This window comes from Scardinius erythrophthalmus (genome assembly GCF_964197995.2).
Source record: "Scardinius erythrophthalmus genome assembly, chromosome: 16".
Lineage (NCBI taxonomy): Eukaryota > Metazoa > Chordata > Actinopteri > Cypriniformes > Leuciscidae > Scardinius > Scardinius erythrophthalmus.
In genome coordinates this window covers 13,638,931-13,659,105 of record NC_138236.1, presented here as the reverse complement: position 1 = coordinate 13,659,105, position 20,175 = coordinate 13,638,931, and the positions used below count along the sequence as shown (strand labels likewise).

Sequence of the window (20,175 nt, the reverse complement as noted above, 5' to 3'; positions counted from 1 at the left end):
GTATTATAAGACAATGTATCATTACACTGTAATAAAGGTATAATACCACAATGTGTTATTACACTGTAATAAAGGTGTAATTTCACAATGTATTATTACACTGTAATAAAGGTATAATACCACAATGTGTTATTACACTGTAATAAAGGTATAATTTCACAATGTATTATGGCACTGTAAAAAGGTAGAATTACACAATGTATTATGGGACTGTAATAAATGTATAATAAGAATGTATTATTACACTGTAATAAAGGTATAATAACACAATGTATTATTACATTGTAATAAATGTATAATAACACAATGTATTATTACACTGTAATAAATGTATAATAAGACAATGTATTATTACACTGTAATAAAGGTATAATACCACAATGTGTTATTACACTGTAATAAAGGTAGAATTTCACAATGTATTATGGCACTGTAAAAAGGTAGAATTACACAATGTATTATGGGACTGCAATAAATGTATAATAAGAATGTATTATTACACTGTAGTAAAGGTATAATAACACAATGTATTATTACATTGTAATAAATGTATAATAACACAATGTATTATTACACTGTATTAAATGTATAATAAGACAATGTATTATTACACTGTAATAAAGGTATAATACCACAATGTGTTATTACACTGTAATAAAGGTATAATTTCACAATGTATTATGGCACTGTAAAAAGGTAGAATTACACAATGTATTATGGGACTGCAATAAATGTATAATAAGAATGTATTATTACACTGTAATAAAGGTATAATAACACAATGTATTATTACATTGTAATAAATGTATAATAACACAATGTATTACACTGTATTAAATGTATAATAAGACAATGTATTATTACACTGTAATAAAGGTATAATACCACAATGTGTTATTACACTGTAATAAAGGTATAATAGCACAATGTATTACATTGTCATAAAGGTATAATTTCACAATGTATTATTACATTGTAAAAAGGTATAATAGCACAATGTATTATTATACTGTAATAAAGGTAAAATAACACAATGTATTATTACACTGTAATAAAGGTATTATATGACAATGTATCATTACACTGTAATAAAGGTATAATAAGCCCAACAGGAAGTCGGCTATTATGGATTGTTTGGAAAACGCTTGCTGTGGAATGTGATGTACTCCTCCTAGAGAATTCATTCAATCACCTCCAAACTCAGTCAGCATGAAGTCAAGACATTGAGGATGCTAAATTGCGGACGGATTTTTGATATTTCGAACGGTTTGGCCTTGGCGAGGAAACAAATTTATGGCGAGAAAAGAGAGGAGACAAAGTGTTATAACTTCTGCATACATTAACTGATCTTGATGAAACTTTAGCAGTGTGTTCGTGGTAAGAGGCCGATCAGATGGATGTAATTATTGTGAGTCAAAGTTATAGCGCCACCAACTGGCAGCAGGGAGTGTGTCACTTTCAACATGCGTTTGACAAAAGTGGGGGGGTTAGTTTTACCAACAGTTACAAAAATCAGTATATATATTGCTCTCACCGAGCCGGACAACTTTCTAATTTACAGTCATTAGCTCAGAGCAAAAGGAAGTCAGATATTTTGGTTTGAATGTGGATTTTTTGGATATTTCAGACTCTGAGTTTTTAGCTACTCTTCCTAACTGGTTTATTTTATTCACACCAAACTTTTTCAAAATGATAAAGATTAAAGATGCTAAATTGTGAACGGATATTAAACATCTCAAACGGTTTTGCTATAGTGAGGGACTAAAGTAAAGTAACACTTAAAGCCTCATCTTCTAAAAATGTAATTAAACACCATTTATTTCTATATAAAAGTATAAAAATATCACAACTAAACCCATTTTATTCTTTTTTTTTTAATTTAATAAATATTTATAAGTTTAAAAATAGTAATTGTACTATTTAGTAGGGATGGGCACAGTACTCGATCACTCGAGTACTCGAACGTGATAGCGACGATCGATCATAAAAACGATGATCTGAGTTTAAAAAAATACTTTTTTTTCTGATTGGTTATAGCAGCATTTTGGGCGGCACCTTGAGCTCTGATTGGTTAGCGTTGCCAGAGCGCGGTCCAAAGTCCAAATCGGAAAACAGAGAAAATGGCTTCAAAGTCACGTAGTGATGTCTGGCTTCACTTCGACAAAATAGATGAAAAAACAGTTCAGTGCAAAATTTGCAGCGCCAAGCTGTCACACAAATCTACCACAAGTACAATGCGTTATCATCTAGTATTTGTACATAAAATGTCTTCCGATACCACCAAAGACGCAACTCAGACGATCATAGCATCTTTTACCGTCAGACAGAAATGCAACGCAGCCAGAGGTGAAAAGATGACACAACTAATCACTGAAATGATAGCGAAAGATTTGCTGCCCATTCGTTTCGTCGAAGGAGAGGGGTTTAAAGATTTGATGAATTACGTTGAGCCCCAGTATAACGAATCCTATATAACACTAACTTGTCATTACATTGCTGAATGGGAAATGCATAGTGCAGTGTTGGAGACGCGCAGTTTCGACGAACGACATACCGCTGTGAATATAGCCAACTACCTAAAATATGCTACAGAACAGTGGCTGTCAAGCTCGGAGAAGGTAATTGCATGTGTTCACGATAAGGCTAGCAACATGGTTCTGGCGAATCGAGGCGCATTCTGGGAATCAGTGCCCTGCTTCGCACATACCCTGCAGCTAGCTATCAACGAAGGCTTCAGTGTTGCGTCTGTTAAAAGCGTGATAGCTGCCAGTGGCCGATTGGTGGCACATTTTCACCACAGCACCGTGGCTACAGCGGCACTTCGCCAGAAACAACAGCAGCAGAACGTACCCGAGCACAAACTCATCCAGTACTGTCATACGCGGTGGAATTCTGTGTGCGATATTTTCGAACGTCTTTTCGAACAGAGATGGACTGTGTGCGCTGTTCTGTCAGATCGCAATACTACAAAACTTGCAGATGCGAAGACGCTGGACTTGAAAGATGAGCACTGGCAGATTATAGAAGAACTTATACCTGTTCTCCAGTCTCTGAAGTGCGCCACAACAACAATGTGCAGTGAGACGCATGTTTGCGTTTCGATGGTCTATCCGATCACACATAGCCTCATCACTAAACACCTAAACACACAGACCAGTGAGTCTCCAAGAGTTTCGGAATTCAAGACAGCAGTGGCAGAATCTCTGAAACGGCGCATAATCACTGTTGCGGAGGATGATGAGAAAGTGGCTCTACCTCTGATTGCAGCAACATTGGATCCAAGACACAAACATCTGAAGTTTCTTGAGACAGAGCTTCGAGCGAGAGTAAAGGAGAGTCTGAAACAGCTTTTCGACACCGTTACAAATTCTGTCACACCCATTCAAAATGACCCTCAGCCTGATCGCGCAGCAGCAACGGCCCTCGACACTCTTTTCGGTGAAGATTACGGTGCGAGTGATTTTTGTTCGTGTGACACTGAAATCGAACGCTACTTCAGTGAGCCATGCATCTCTGTAAACCAGGACCCTCTACTGTGGTGGAAGGTAAATGAGAATCGGTTTACAAAGCTGAGTATCATTGCCCAGTGGTACTTAGCTGTCCCCGCGACATCTGTTCCAGCGGAGCGCGTTTTTTCCACTGCCGGCCTAATTGTGAATAGACTCCGCACACGCCTCTCGCCTGAGCACGTAGACCAACTTATCTTTTTGAACAGCAATATGTAGGCTGTATAGCCTATGTTTCTTTTTGATCAGTCGTGGTAAATAGGCCTATAGTTTACAGAATGTCTTTTTGTTGTTGTTTGTTTTAATAAATGATTCCGTCTGTTTTATAGGCTAGGCTACCACAGTGTCGTTTGTTACACTTTTTTCCTTTAGCTTTAAAAAAAAAAAACTAAGCTGTTCGTTTTTGTTGTTGTTTCATAAGCACAGTTGAAATATGCTGCTTAAGTAGCCTAACACTGAAGATAACGTTTTATTTACTGTTGAATAAAGTATTCTCAAAGTATCATGTGTGTTCATTTTTATGATGATGAACATATCCTTTAAGTTGTATTCAGAATTCATCAATCATGTGTTGTTCAGTAATTTAAGTCAATTTTACTCTGACTAAAGTGTAATTTTAGGCAATATACTGTAAAATAACATTTTGGTTTATCAGAAAGTGCTAATGTAATTCAAAATATTGCTAAAATATTAAATTGATATCATCGTCTCCATGACAGACACGCCCCGCCACCTCCCCCGAATAAGCTCCGCCCCCAAACACGCCCCGCCCCCCGAGTACGAGTACTCGTTTTTTGAGACCTATCAATGATCGAAATAATAAATTGACTAAAATGCCCATCCCTACTATTTAGTCCCATAAAAGTCAAGCCATACATAGGGCTATACTGCCCTCTTGTGTTCAAAATCAGGTAGGCCTATTGTATCTACATAAAAATATACTAGGTATGTGACGGTGAGAATATTTTACCACCGGATAATCGACATGTGACACCGCTGGGGGCTTTTGAATCGCCAACTTAAAAACGAAAGTAAAATATGTTCGTCCGCACTGACATTGATAGTGGTTGAGCGAGCGTTTCAAATGAATTCCTATGGAAGTAGGAATTAACTGAAAACCGTTCACTCTGTTCTGCTCGTTCCTTGCCGTGGATGCGCACCGTTATGAATGCCCGTGCAGCCATGAGCATTTTAGTTTATTTTTAAAATTAGCGCCTTTCGGGGGTGGATTGCTTGAAATTATTTTACAAAAGCACAATGTTGTGTTTTATTGCGATATAAGTTAACACTTTGCAGTTTGAATGTCGTCCTGTATAATGAAGGAGTATGTTTTTATGTGTCCACTGTTCAATCGCGCCCACGCCACACACACACACCCACCCACACACACACGGTTTACTATCTTTGTGGGGACTCTCCATAGATTTAATGATTTTTATACTGTACAAACTGTATATTTTATCTCCTTACACTAACCCTACCCCTAAACCTACCCATCACAGAAAACTTTCTGCATTTTTACATTTCCAAAAAAACTCATTCTGTATGAAGCTTGTTTACCCATGGGGACCTCTATTTAGGTCCCCACTGTGATACGAGTCCCCATGAGTCTGTGTGCATTCAGGTTAAAGTCCCCACCGGGACAGAAAAACATGAACAAACACACACACACACACACACACACACACACACACACACACACACACACACACACACACACACACTCCAGCATTGCAATCTTGACATTGCAGCCTGTTCATTATAGACTTAATAAAATATAATAATAAAATGGTCAACCTAACATATAAAGATTACACTGCTCTAAATAGTCAGTAGTACAATTCGTACATTCACAGTAAGCACCGCTCCACTGTGAATTTTCCAAGCACATTTTTGCGCATGTGAAGAGGATAATTTTTCCCTTCGATATTGGAACGTGAGTGAAGTACAACAAAGCATATAATAAACAATAGTTTAGCATCCAAAAAAAGGTAATTATATATATATATATATATATATATATATATATATATATATATATATATATATATATATATATATATATATATATATATATAAAATAGGGGAAAAATTATATATATTTTTTTTTAAGTGACAAGACAAAGAATATTACTTGTCTGATATATATATATAAATATAGCTTTTTTAAAAAGTAAACAAAAAATATAACTGCGAGCAGCGATGGAGGGCCCAAGCCGGTGACACCGCCAGCCCGGTGCCTTTTGTGTAACTAAAGGCACCAGGTTGGTGGTGCCACCGGCTTGGGCCCGCAATCGCTGCTCGCAGCTATATTTTTTGTTTACTTTTTAAAAAAGCTATATGGAGGGCCCAAGCCGGTGACACCGCCAGCCCGGTGCCTTTAGTGTAACTAAAGGCACCAGGGTGGCGTTGCCACCGGCTTGGGCCCGCAATCGCTGCTCGCAGCTATATATATATATTTTTTTACTTGACATACTCAGACCACTTTGTCCAGATTTTGTAAAACATGTGTCTTTGAATCCTGAGAGTAAATGAAAGTTTTTCCATAATGTAGATTTCTTGGATTATGTTGACCCACTCTTCGATGGTCGGAAGGTCCGGTTTTAACCATTTCCTGGTTATGGCTTTCTTACTTGCTGCCAGTAGTGTCCAAAGCAACCTCTTGTCCTTATTTTTCCAGTTATTAACATCCACATTGCCCAAATACACATTCTCAATATTGTTGTTTTGTAAAAAGAAGCTTTTTTTGAATGTCCTGTGTGTTTATTTCTTTTATCTCCTTCTTTACTTCGAACATTTTTACTTTCACTGAGTCCTGTAGAGAAGATGAATGTTCTTTCTGTAATTCTTTAAGTTTAGTCTCGAGATCTAATTTTTGTTTTTTCAATTTCTTTACCGTAGAAGAAATTGCAATAATTTTCCCACGAAGCACTGCTTTTAAAGCATCCCATGATATAACTGGTGAGACTGCATCATTGTCATTGTATTCCAGATAGAATTCAATTTCAAATTTCAATTTATTCATGATTTCCTTGTCATTCAGAATATTCATATTTAATCTCCATAGAGTAGACTTTATTTTACCATTAAGGTTAAGATACAGATATACTGGATTGTGGTCTGAGAGTGCACTTATTCCTATGTCACAATTTATCACTCGAAACATATCATTTTTAAACATCAGGAATAAGCCTATTCAGGAGTAGACATTATGCGCCCCAGAATAGTGAGTGTAATCCCGCCCTGTCGGGTTAATTTCCCTCCATATATCTACTATTCCCACTTCTTTCATGAAATTATTTACTTTTTTATACATTTTTTTGGTGTCGGGTTTGAAATTTGAACTGTCCTTTTTCGGATTTAATCTAATGTTAAAATCTCCCCCACATTAAAATGCCCTGACTCTTTGTTGTCAATGTTTCAAGTACTTGTTGTAAAATGACCAGTCACTCCCTGGTGGAATATAGACATTGAACAGACTCACTAAGGTTCCCTCAATTTTACCAATTACCATAATATACCTCCCCTCTTTATCTTTGTGTTCAGATATGTATTCGAAATTTACCGCACTGCACAACAAAATCGCCACTCCTCTACGTCTACCTGAGTCATGTGAGGAGACTCAGGTATACTTTTGTGTACCCCATTTTGTTTAATTTAGCATGTTCATTATCATCACTAAGGTGGGATTCTTGTATGTATGCTATCTGGACCTTGTCCCTTTTCAGTTTCAATTTTTGACCTCTTAACTGGGTTAAGTATGCCATTTATGTTAAGTGATACAAGTTTTATAGGTCTATTAAACATGTGACTGTATTAATGGTTAACTAAACAATTAGACACGGTACTCCTCCCTTCTCTGCGCAGAACAGCAGAGTATAACGAACAAAAAAACATACGCAAAATATGAACATACAGAACAACATAAATATACCAAAATGACAAAGAGGTGACTTCCTATGTAGGGTCTACCCTTTAGACCCTAATAGGTCCACGGGCCGCTCTACGGCAAAACCCTTCAACTGGGTTCAGTGAAGGGGGTCCTTGTTGGTTCACAGCATCTTGAAAGCTCTACCTGCATAACCCATCTATTCAAAAATCACAATCTACTCACCACCGTGTCTTAATAATAACTCAAATCGCTTGGAAGTTTTCCACATCACTTCGTTTCAATTTAATCCGTTGTCGTTCCTGGGGTGGTCATCCGAAATGTGCGAAGCTTCTCCTTGTAGCTGGTGTCTCGAGTGGGGTCGTAGCCTTCGTAGCGCGCCGATTCACTCGGTCAGGACAACTGTTTTATCCGTTCAGTCAATGATGCCGGTGGCGGTGCTGGCATTGTCGTGATTTCGTAGCCTCTTTTCACAAGATCTTTGGCTGCTTCAGTCGGTGAATCGTATATTCCGGTTCCATCTTCGTGCATCACGCGTAGCCTGGCGGGGAATAGCGTTTGAAACTTCACATTATTAGCTTTCAGAACCTTCCGAATTTCCACATATTCCTTCCGTTTAGCAATGATGGATGGCGGATAATCATGATCGAGGTTTACATGATTGTCTTTCCACTTGAATCCTCTTGTTTGCCACGCTTTATGCAGCAGCATCTCCTTTACTTTAAAACTCAAAAACTTGACCACAATAGAGCGAGGCGGTGCACCAGCTGCTGGCTGAGGGCCTAGCGAGCGATGTGCCCTCTGAATTTTCAAATCAGGCATTTCTTCAGACAGTTAAATATAAACAGGTCATATCCATTCACTTGAGAATAAAAAATACTTAAAATAAAAAAGCACATTTCACTAAAAAATTGTAATTCATTATGTCATAGACTAAATAAATTAGGGTATTTTACATGATTTATTCAGGTAGATTGAATGAAATCAAGCTTTAACTACTCAAAAATATTATGTGTAAAATTGTTACCATAATTTTTTTAAGTAAATAGCAGTAACATTTTTTACAGTAAAACTGTTTTTTAAACCTAAAAGCGCAAGGTAAACAGGTAAAAGAACGGGCCCCAGCCCCAGGTGTGATTGAGCGGGCTAATTTGCTAAATGAAGCAAGGATGTACATTTAAGCATTTAAGGCATGACTTTTTTTTTCTTCACAGGAAAAACGTTTAAATATGTAATTTTGGTGATCAAAGATGAGTTTTAAGGGATACAATTATTGACTACAGGGGGACTTTTTAAAATACATCAGTGCCATTTTGTCTTAAGATGGACGGACGCCAGTAGCCTATTGTTTTTTTGTTTTTTTCTAAAGAATTTAAATAAACGCTACTTATGTCCTAATTGAACTGAAACCTAATCCTGGCTTAATCTAAGATCTGTCTGTGAAACCAGGCCCATATCTCTATATTGTGACTTCATATCTTTCAATTGCTAATTTTATATCTCAAATTTGACGTTTTTTATTTTTATTTTTTATTTGAAGGAGAGTATTTTGTGGTAATTACCCGTTTTTATTTGAATAATTAAGTATCTGAGTGCTTCACCACAAGGTGGCGTGAACAAGCCACTTTCACTTCAAGATCATTTTTTAGTATATAGGCTACTGTGATGAAGATGTTAATAATGATATTGATGCACTACTTAACATTTCTCTTGTTTTGTCTTGGTTTTTGTAGGTCATTGTTTTGTGTACATTTTTCAATTTGCATAAATTTTATTAATTTTTATTTTTATTTAATTACTTTTTATATTATTTATTAAAAATAATTATATTCATTATTGAATTAAAATTTTAATATAATATTTTTCGTGGTTCTTTTGTCTTAACAGTTTCTTTTGACTTATTAGCAGTTCCCCACACTTTAACTTCTTGAGCATCACCACTTATGTTATAATTAAAGTTATGTTAAAGGGGTGGTTCAGGATCAGCTCTCTCTGCCTATGTAACTTAATATCACTCCGCCGCTGCTGTAGACTGTGCTAATAAATATAGGGAACAATGTATAACTATTGCAATGCGATGAAAGGGTAGTTTGATTTCTAACATTATTCTCTCAACAGACATTTACATCGATAGTCTGGCGTTATAATTTATTTGCTTTTGGTGTACTGTGGAGTGGGATACCGTTGACTCGCGCTAGCCTAGCACCGGCGAACTATGCAACTGGAAGGACTGGGTGAAAATTTTTGAAAACTGTCTCCACTGATAACACCCAGGCTAACTTGGAAATGAGGTCCGATGTCCAAAATCCTGAACCACCCCTTTAAGATGATCTGAAAAATGTATATCTATGTACAGACTGAGGTTTCAAATCAGTTTGGGTAAGTGTTACTTTGGTATCATTGAGTTAGCCTATTATTACAGTTTTTGATAATCTTTTAAATTTTTCAATTTAATTTTAAACGTTTTTGTAGTTTGGTTGATTGTATGTATTTGTCTCTTTTTTTTATGTGTATATAATTTATGAATTTTTATTTCAGTTTAAGATATTGTGGTACAACCAAGTTAAACTAAATGAAAATGAGAACATTTTTGAGAAAAGTGACAATTATAGGCCTACAACTATAATAACCCTTTGAATGATTGTTCTTTCCTGTACACATGTGTATTATGAAACAATTTGAGGCCCTTTTGTTGTTTTGTTAAGACGTTTTTCTGCATTTTTTATGTTTCACCTGATTTACAGGAAGATATCTGCTTTTTTTAACAGAAGTTACCTCAACTTCCTATAAGGGAGGGACTTGAGAAACATGTGGGAGGTCTGCATGTTTTTTTAAAGCTATATGAAGGAAGCGTGTGTATTATAAACAAAGATGTATGAAAGCACACCTGTCATTCGCCCTGGCTGAACTCAGGGAAAACAGCCTACAGCAGTGATGGCTCGTTTGGATTTGACGATCCTCTTACTCATGTTGTCTGTGCAGTTGGAGGTCACAGATGCTTCTCTGACACAATTCCTTGGGGCAGCAGCCCCTGGAGACATCATCATTGGAGGTCTTTTCCCCATCCATGAGGCAGTGACGGCAGTGAACTTCAACAGCTCAAACAGGTTCTCTTCTCCTCAGCGTCCCACCTGCAGCAGGTGAGTGTTCATTCTGGAGAATCCAGTTATGAAGGACAGAAAAAAGCGGACTGGGCTGAACCGATCATTTTTGTCACTGGCTAAGTCTAAATATATGTTGGACAGTAAAAAAAATATTTTATTTTTTTCTGTTTGTTTATAGGGATTTATAGACATTACAGTAAAAGATTTGTAGATGTAGAAAATATATATATTTTTGAAAGACGTAGGTCTCTTATTTTCACTGCATTTATTTGATCAAAATACAGTAAAAACAGTAATATTGTGAAATATTATTACAATTTATTAAAAATCTAATTTATTCCTGTGAGGGCAAGGCTGAATTTTCAGCAACCATTACTCCAGTCTTCAGTGTCACATGATCCTTCAGAAACCAGTCTAATATGCTGATTTGGTGCTTTCCCCCTAAAAATATATTAGATGGTAAATAATCATCATTATGTACATTCTAACTTCTTCTCTCGAGTATCTTATATGCTTTAATCTGAAGAATCTTGTCACAATCTCAAAATGGTTTTGGTTCTCTCTAGATTCTATACAAAAGGTCTAAATCAGGCTCTATCTATGATTCATGCTGTGGAAATGGCAAACAGATCCCCCGTGTTCAGCCGTTTGAACATTACTCTTGGATACCGCGTCTATGACACATGTTCTGATGTCACAACTGCACTTTGGGCCGTCCAAGATCTCACACGGCCTCTCTCAGACTGTGATTCACCAACAAACTCTTCTCAACCTGTCTGGCCCATAACGGCGTTAATTGGGACCTCTTCTTCGGAGATCTCCATCGCAATTGCCAGAGAACTCAACCTTATGCTGATTCCACAGGTAAGCTCTTGCAAGTTCTCCTCTCATAGAGCTGAAAATTAGGATGGGGTAATATATTCTTGTCTGTTTATCTGTTCTGCAGATTAGTTACGGATCTACAGCTATTATTCTAAGTGACAAAAGTCGTTTCCCAGCTTTCATGAGGACCGTCCCCAATGATGAGTACCAAACACATGCCATGGTAAAACTTCTGAAGGACAATAAATGGACCTGGGTTGGCATTATCATTACAGATGGAGACTATGGGCGTTCTGCCATGGAAAGTTTTGTTAAGCACACCGAAACCGAGGGAATTTGTGTGGCCTTTAAGGTGATCCTACCAGACTCCCTAGCAAACGAACAAAAATTAAACGCCTCCATCAACAACACCGTGGACATCATTGAAAAAAATACGAAGGTTAATGTGGTGGTCTCATTTGCTAAATCATTTCAAATGAAGTTGCTTTTTAAGCGTCTACAGAGCAAGAATGTTGCAAGTAATAAGGTATGGGTGGCCAGCGATAACTGGTCAACTGCTAAAGATATTCTGGAAAAAGGAAATCTCTCAGATATTGGAACAGTACTGGGCTTCACCTTCAAGAGTGGAAATGTTACACCCTTTCATCAGTACCTTAAGGATCTACAGTTTAAAAGTGGAGATGAGATGAACAATTCATTCCTGAAGGAATTTTTAAATCAATCTGATATAGGAAATGCTACAAACGCAGTACAGAAACTGATCATGAATTCGGCCTTGGTCTTCAACGTTCAGATGGCAGTCAGTGCTATTGCTAATGCTGTGGCTGAACTTTGCATAATAAGACAATGCAAAACCCCAACAGCTATCCAGCCCTGGGAGGTATTTTACCACACTAAAAAATACTTGCTGCCAAATTCTTGTCACAATTAACATCCTAAAAAATCATTGCATGTTTGTGTTTCAGCTCGGTAGACAGTTGTTCAGTGTCACTTTTGAGAAAGAAGGAGTAATGTACAATTTCGATGAGAACGGCGACATTAATTTGGGCTATGATATCCTCCGATGGGATGAATACGAATCTGAAGGACGTGGCAAAATAGCAGAATACGATCCATCCTACAGCAATTTCAGTCTTCATCTAAGTGATTTGACGGTAATTTGTACTCTTTAATGATCATTTTTATAGAGACTGCTGATTTTCTGCTGAAGTAAGCTGTTCCTTTTTCTGAGACCAGCTAAAGTATCATGACACGTAGTATCAGTATTATTGGGACGTGTTGTTAGGGGAGGATTTTTGTATAATTCTTTACAGTTTACACAAATTACTGTTATTTTTAACTTTTTAACTTTGAAAATAACAAAAGTCTTTCGGGCGAATGCTGATTTTCCCAGTAGTGCAGCAGATTAATGGCATATTTCAAGAGAATCGTTCAAATTGGTATAAAAGCATGAAATTTGGCACAGATACTCTCTAAGGGTTACTTTTTGGGAAAAAGGCGTTGGCCACCCAAAAATTCAAAATGGCAGCCATTTTTTTCAAGATGGCCGCTATTTCTGTCAAATGCTCATTAGGTCAATTGTTCAAACAGTGATGTAGGCATAATATTTTGTGAAAATACTCTCTTCAGAATGTTTTTTTGGAAAACGGTGCTTGTCCCTCAAAAATTCAAGATGGCTACCATTTTTCAAGATGGCCGCCATTTCTCTTGAATCCTTACATCTTTTTTTCAAATGGTGATGCTCTCATAAAATTTGGTACAAATATTCTTCAAGGAACATTATCATGGAAAAAAATGTGTGCCGCTCAAATTCAAGATGGCGACCATTTTCAAGATGGCCACCATTTCTGTCAGAGCTCAATTTAATGTGTTAAGGAAGGTTTTTTTTAATAGAGTGAACGTCATTACACAACCAGGGCACACTGGTGACTTCACTGCTGTGGAACTCAGAATGGGGTTTAGTGTCAGCTGATCTATTTTTACTTACACTGTAGTTCTTGACTAGTAGTAATAGTATAGCTAAGTTTAGTGTCCCAAATGCTGCCTAACAGCCCATCATCAAATAGCTACTAATAGACGTAGTTAGATAGCCGCACCTGAATTGACAGGTTGTGCCAGTGCAGAAGAGCCGAGCCAAGGGTAAGCGGGGCAATACATGACTTGTTCATGTATGCTCACCTGGAAGGTGTACAGATCACACGGGACTTAAATGGCACTGGATGAATGATCGGGCTAGGTGTAGGTGACCTGTACCTAGTTGTATCCCATACAATTCGATGCTCAATGTAGCGAGACAGATGAAGGCCAAACAAAGCAGCCATGATGCAGAAAAGACTAGATGATCAGGTTTGCTTTATTTGTGATAACATATCTCCTGAATCTGACCTACGTCAGGTAATGACACTGCAATTGAATGACAGACTACATGAATGTGCACAAACACTGAATGATGCTAAATTATTGTCTCAACTAAGTGGTGCTGATGCCATTGCACAGGAGCTGAAATACCATCATTTGTGTCTCATTCATCTTTACAACAGAGAGAAACTCCACCTCAGAAGGCTTGAGAAAGAGTCACAGAGTGAAAAGATTCAACCAGCCATCTTTCCTATAGCTCTTTCTGAACTGGTCACCTATATTGTTGAAACCGTCTCAATTCTGATGGTCCTTCCGCCCTCCGTCTTGCAGATACAGTGGGGAGAACAAGTATTTGATACACTGCTGATTTTGCAGGTTTTCCCACTTACAAAGCATGTAGAAGTCTGTAATTTTTATCATAGGTACTCTTCAACTGTGAGTGACTTTGTATGATTTTTAAGTAATTAATTTGCATTTTATTGCAAGACATAAGTATTTGATACATCAGAAAAGCAGAACTTAATATCTGGTACAGAAACCTTTGTTTGCAATTACAGATATCATACGTTTCCTGTAGTTCTTGACCAGGTTTGCACACACTGCAGCAGGGATTCTGGCCCACTCCTCCATACAGACCTTCTCCAGATCCTTCAGGTTTCGGGGCTGTTGCTGGGCAATATGGACTTTCAGCTCCCTCCAAAGATCTTCTATTGGGTTCAGGTCTGGAGACTGGCTAGGCCACTCCAGGACCTTGAGATGCTTCTTACGGAGCCACTCCTTAGTTGCCCTGGCTGTGTGTTTCGGGTCGTTGACATGCTGGAAGACCCAGCCACGACCCATCTTCAATGCTCTTACTGAGGGAAGGAGGTTGTTGGCCAAGATCTCGCGATACATGGCCTCGGTCATCCTCTCCTTAATACGGTGCAGTCGTCCTGTCCCCTTTGCAGAAAAGCATCCCCAAAGAATGATGTTTCCACCTCCATGCTTCACGGTTAAGATGGGGTTCTTGGGGTTGTTCTCATCCTTCTTCTTCCTCCAAACACGGCGAGTGGAGTTTAGACCAAAAAGCTTTATTTTTGTCTCATCAGACCACATGACCTTCTCCCATTCCTCCTCGGATCATCCAGATGGTCATTGGCAAACTTCAGACAGGCCTGGACTTGTGCTGGCTTGAGCAGGGGGATCTTGCGTGCGCTGCAGAATTTTAATCCATGACAGTGTAGTGTGTTACTAATGGTTTTCTTTGAGACTGTGGTCCCAGCTCTCTTCAGGTCATTGACCAGGTCCTGCCGTGTAGTTCTGGGCTGATCCCTCACCTTCCTCATGATCATTGATGCCCCACGAGGTGAGATCTTGCATGGTGCCCCAGATCGAGGGAGATTGACTGTCAACTTGAACTTCCATTTTCTAATAATTGCACCAACAGTTGTTGCCTTCTCACCAAGCTGCTTACCTATTGTCCTGTAGCCCATCCCAGCCTTGTGCAGGTCTACAATTTTATCCCTGATGTCCTTACACAGCTCTCTGGTCTTGGCCATTGTGGAGAGGTTGGAGTCTGTTTGATTAAGTGTGTGGACAGGTGTCTTTTATACAGGTAACACGTTCAAACAGGTGCAGTTAATACAGGTAATGACTGGAGAACAGGAGGGCTTCTTAAAGAAAAACTAACAGGTCTGTGAGAGACGTAATTCTTACTGGTTGGTAGGTGATCAAATACTTATGTCATGCAATAAAATGCAAATTAATTATTTAAAAATCATACAATGTGATTTTCTGGATTTTTTCTGGGTTCCGTCTCTCACAGTTGAAATGTACCTATGATAAAAATTACAGACCTCTACATGCTTTGTAAGTAGGAAAACCTTCAAAATCAGCAGTGTATCAAATACTTGTTCTCCCCACTGTATGTGCAACCTGTACCAGCAGCGTATCCTTTTCTAACAGTGGCACTTCCTCTCTGTGGACTACACCTTGCCGTGGTGGAGAGGCTTGTGTACTCCAATGAACCTGAGACCTATGCCGGCGGGGATTTTATATCCCTGGCAAGTTTAACTAAGCTGGACAGGTCAAAGGAGAGGAGGCAGAAAAAGCAGACATTATGACTATTTGACAGAAATGGTGGCCATCTTGAAAATGGTGGCCATCCTGAATTTTTGAGTGGCACATACCTTTTTCCAAAAGAGTGTTCCTTGAAGAGTATTTCTGCCTAATTTTATGCTTGCATCACCATCTGAACACTTGAAATAATTAATATTCGACAGGAACGGTGGCCATCTTTAAAAATGGCGGCCATCTTGAATTTTTGAGGGACAAGCATCTTTTTCTATTAACGTCCTTTAGAGAGTATATTTTTAGAGAGTATTATCCTATAGAGAGTATCAAATTTTATGCTTGGATCACTGTTTGAATATTTGATATAATAAGCATTGAATAGCAATGGCGGCCATTTTGAAAAATGGCCGCCATATTGAATTTTTGAGTGGCCAACGCCTTTTTCCAAAATAGTGGCCTTTAGAGAGTATCTGTGCCAAATTTCATGCTTCTATACCAAAGTGAACGATTTTTTTACTAATCTGCTGCACTACAGGGGAACGTAAAACTATGAGAATGCAAAAGCATTGAAATATAGATTTTTTCATATCAATTTTTTTCCCCCATTACCATGCCTGTTTAGGGGCTCCGTAGTACCGGAATACCATGGAAGGACTGTTATACCATTTAGAACGTGTTCTGTTTTTTTTTTTTTTTTTTTTTTTTTTTTTTTACTGTTCGCACATTGTCCTCTCAAAGTAAAGGTGAAATGCCTGGAAACTCTTCCATTCATCAGCACTGTTTTTTAACTGGTTTTGTGCTAAATGGCCAGAACGGTATTTTCTAAAAAGCATTCTCTAATGCAGTCTTTCACTTGTTTTTTCTCAGGTGGTATCTAAGTGTTCAGAGAGCTGTCATCCAGGGCAGTACAAAAAAACAGCAGAGGGTCAGCACACTTGCTGTTATGAGTGTCTCACCTGCGCAGAAAACCAATATTCCAACCAAACAGGTTAGTTCCTTGGTATCAAGTTCCTTAATCTAAAGGTGAAGTCACATTCACCTTTGCTGGGTGAAATTTCACTGTAAAATTCAGACATTACAATAAGAATGAATGTGAGGGAAAATAATTTCACCACACAGATTTTACTCTACATCATACATCTCTACGCTATCGACAATGAACAATGGACCTTGTTTGCATGAAAAGCTTATTCGACAGCACCTTTAGGATGAAAATCTCTGATCTTTATTTTTAGTTTATACCCCAACAGTCAAAAATACTTTTAAATTGTCTTTCAGATGCAGATGCATGTTTCCAGTGTGACCCCAGGAGTATGTCAAACGTTAATAGGTCAGAATGTCATCTCAAGCTTTATGAGTACTTCGAGTGGAATTGTGGGTTCGCTATCGTTCTGTTGACGCTGGCTGCCGTCGGCGTCCTCCTCCTCTTCTTGATGTCTGCACTGTTCTTCTGGAAAAGGCACTCTCCAGTGGTAAAGGCTGCAGGCGGACCCCTTTGTCATCTGATCCTTTTTTCGCTGCTGGGAAGTTTTGTTAGTGTCATTTTTTTTGTGGGTGAACCGAGTAATGAGACGTGTAGGGTGAGGCAGGTCATCTTTGGTCTGAGCTTCACGCTGTGTGTCTCATGCATCCTGGTCAAGTCCTTGAAGATTCTTCTGGCATTCCAGACGAACCTAGAGGTGAAGGAGCTACTGGACAGGCTCTACAAGCCATATGTGATCATCTGCATCTGCACAGGGCTGCAGATCATCATTTGCGCTGTTTGGCTGACCTTGTACGCGCCTTTTAAAAACGACGCAGTGCAGCCCAAAGTCATTCTGCTGGAATGCCAAGAAGGTTCAAGTGTGATGTTCGGGTTAATGTTGGGATACATAGCTTTGTTGGCACTTATATGTTTCACGTTTGCTTTTAAAGGCAGAAAACTTCCGCAGAAGTATAATGAGGCCAAGTTCATCACATTCGGTATGCTCATCTACCTCATGGCCTGGGTCATCTTCATCCCTGTGCATGTCACCACCAGTGGCAAATATGTACCTGCTGTGGAGGTGGTTGTTATTCTTATTTCGAACTACGGAATCCTGAGCTGCCACTTTTTGCAGAAATGTTACATAATTATTTACAAAAAGGAGCACAATACCAAAGACGCATTCCTGAAGAATGTATATGAATACTCTAGGAAGAGTTCTGAGAACATCCGGGGCTTGAGTGAAACTGAGCCACAGAGTAAAATGGAGAATTCAGCCTACATCATATCCAATCCGTCACTTGTGCCTGAGGAGAAACAAGTTTCTGAACCAAAATTAGATACCACACCTTAAAATAGTATTAAGAATAATTGGATGCAAGAATTCAAGATCATGAGTCAAAGCAACCATTTTGATAACATGTTGTCTTCATTTAACCTAAATAGACTGAGTTAAAAGAAAGACCTAACATTATGATGATTAATCTGAATGAGGATTAATACTTTCATTTAATTATGGAAAACTAATAAAATGTATGTATGTATGTATGTATGTGTGTATGTATTTGTAAAATATGTACTGTTTAAATTGTTTAATTTTCAAAAATGTAACTAATAACTTAAACTTTCATTGCTCATGGTTAGTTCATGATACTTAATGCATTAACTCATGTAGAATTTTACTGTATTGTAAAATTTCACCTGTTTAATTTTGCAGATCCACCATCATCTGGAAAGAAAAATGTATTTGTAAAATGTAGCTATATATATACACGGTGGGCCATTTATATGGATACACCGTAATAACATGGGAATGGTTGGTGATATTAAAGTCCTGTTTGTGGCACATTAGTATATGTCATGGTCACCACCCATCTTGAGGAGTTTGCCCCCTCACATATACTAATGTGCCAAAAACAGGACTTTAATATCACCAACCATTCCCATGTTATTACGGTGTATCCATATAAATGGCCCACCCTGTATTTATGTGTATATACTGTTAATTGAAGCAAAATTTCAAGTTTCATTTGTTAATATTAATGCATGACAAACTATCAATAAATCGTCATTTTTCAACATTGACTATTCATTTAATTAATAAACTTTATTAACTTTAGAAATGTAGTAAAGTTAATTTTAAATGAGTTTCATTACATTAGTTTATAGGCTATTACAACAAATATTTACATTAATATCAAATTAATGCATTATTAAAAAAAGGGGGGAAAAAACTGTTGAAAACTGTTTATTTATTCAAATGAATTTTCGGGAAGCTGGCACTTTACAGACAACATCATCCATATCCTTTTCAGAATGAAACTGTCATTTCTGTTTGCTCTTCTTTACATGTATTTCACGCTATGATTTCACGTGACAGAGTCTCTCTTGGCTAGACTCAACACATCACTGATACTAAGAGAGAGACAGTGAGAGTGCCAGAGGCTTGATGACAGCCCCAAACTCTCGTCTCCGACAGGGAAATAGCTCAAGTTTCTTATGTCATACTGAAGTAAAACCTTTTTTCCTCAATCACCTGCTAAGTAATTGGCTTTTGTTTGAATTACTTATAGCACTAGGTCCAGCTCAGGCATTCAGTTGCATAGGACAATAAACAGAAGATAATGATGTTACACAGTGTTAAGTTTATTCAGTCATACAGTGCTATGCATAAGTTTAGACACCCATGCTAAAGTTGACTAAAAAGAGGAATAAAAAATCATCTTTTGGAAATTGAACTTAATGCCTTAATTAAAAAAATTAGGAAAAATCCAGCCTTTAAGGACACCAATTTTCTTTGTGAATGAATAATGTATCATAAATAAATAAATAAATAAATGTTCTTCCTTAAAATACAGGGTGCATTAGTTTGGACACCCCTATGTTAAATTCCCATAGAGGCAGGCAGATTTTTATTTTTAAAGGCCAGTTACTTCATGGATCCAGGATACTATGCATCCTGATAAAGTTCCCTTGTATTGGCCTTTGGAATTAAAATAGCCCCACATTATCACATAGCCTTCACCATACCTAGAGACATGGTTTTATTTCAGTTAGCCTAATAGCTGGTTTGATTTGCATTGAGAGATGATCTTATGGAAAGTACTCCATGCCAATCTCTAGGTATGGTGAAGGCTATGTGATGATGTGGGGCTATTTTAATTCCAAAGGCCAAGGGAACTTTATCAGGATGCATAGTATCCTGGATCCATGAAGTAACTGGCCTTTAAAAATAAAAATCTGCCTGCCTCTATGGGAATTTAACATAGGGGTGTCCAAACTTATGCACCCTGTATTTTAAGGAAGAACATTTATTTATTTACGATACATTATTCATTCACAAAGAAAATTGGTGTCCTTAAAGGTTGGATTTTTCCTCATTTTTTTAATTCTAAATTTTGAGAATGTATCTCTAAGTATCTAAGTATTCTGAAGGCATTGAGTTCAATTTCCAAAAGATGATTTTTTATTCCTCTTTTT

The 20,175-nt window shown here is 37.8% G+C and overlaps 1 protein-coding gene across 1 annotated transcript; it reads left to right on the top strand.

The window, feature by feature from the left end:
* Window positions 1-2,507: 2,507 nt before the first annotated feature.
* On the top strand, window positions 2,508-18,049 carry LOC308704004 (G-protein coupled receptor family C group 6 member A-like; the record flags this gene model as incomplete). Its single annotated transcript, XM_081388053.1, has 7 exons — window positions 2,508-3,545; window positions 10,378-10,535; window positions 11,066-11,363; window positions 11,446-12,201; window positions 12,287-12,475; window positions 16,599-16,719; window positions 17,010-18,049. 7 exons carry the CDS (start codon window positions 2,508-2,510, stop codon window positions 18,047-18,049), a joined length of 3,600 nt encoding a protein of 1,199 aa, XP_081244179.1.
* Between the last annotated feature and the right edge of the window lie 2,126 nt (window positions 18,050-20,175).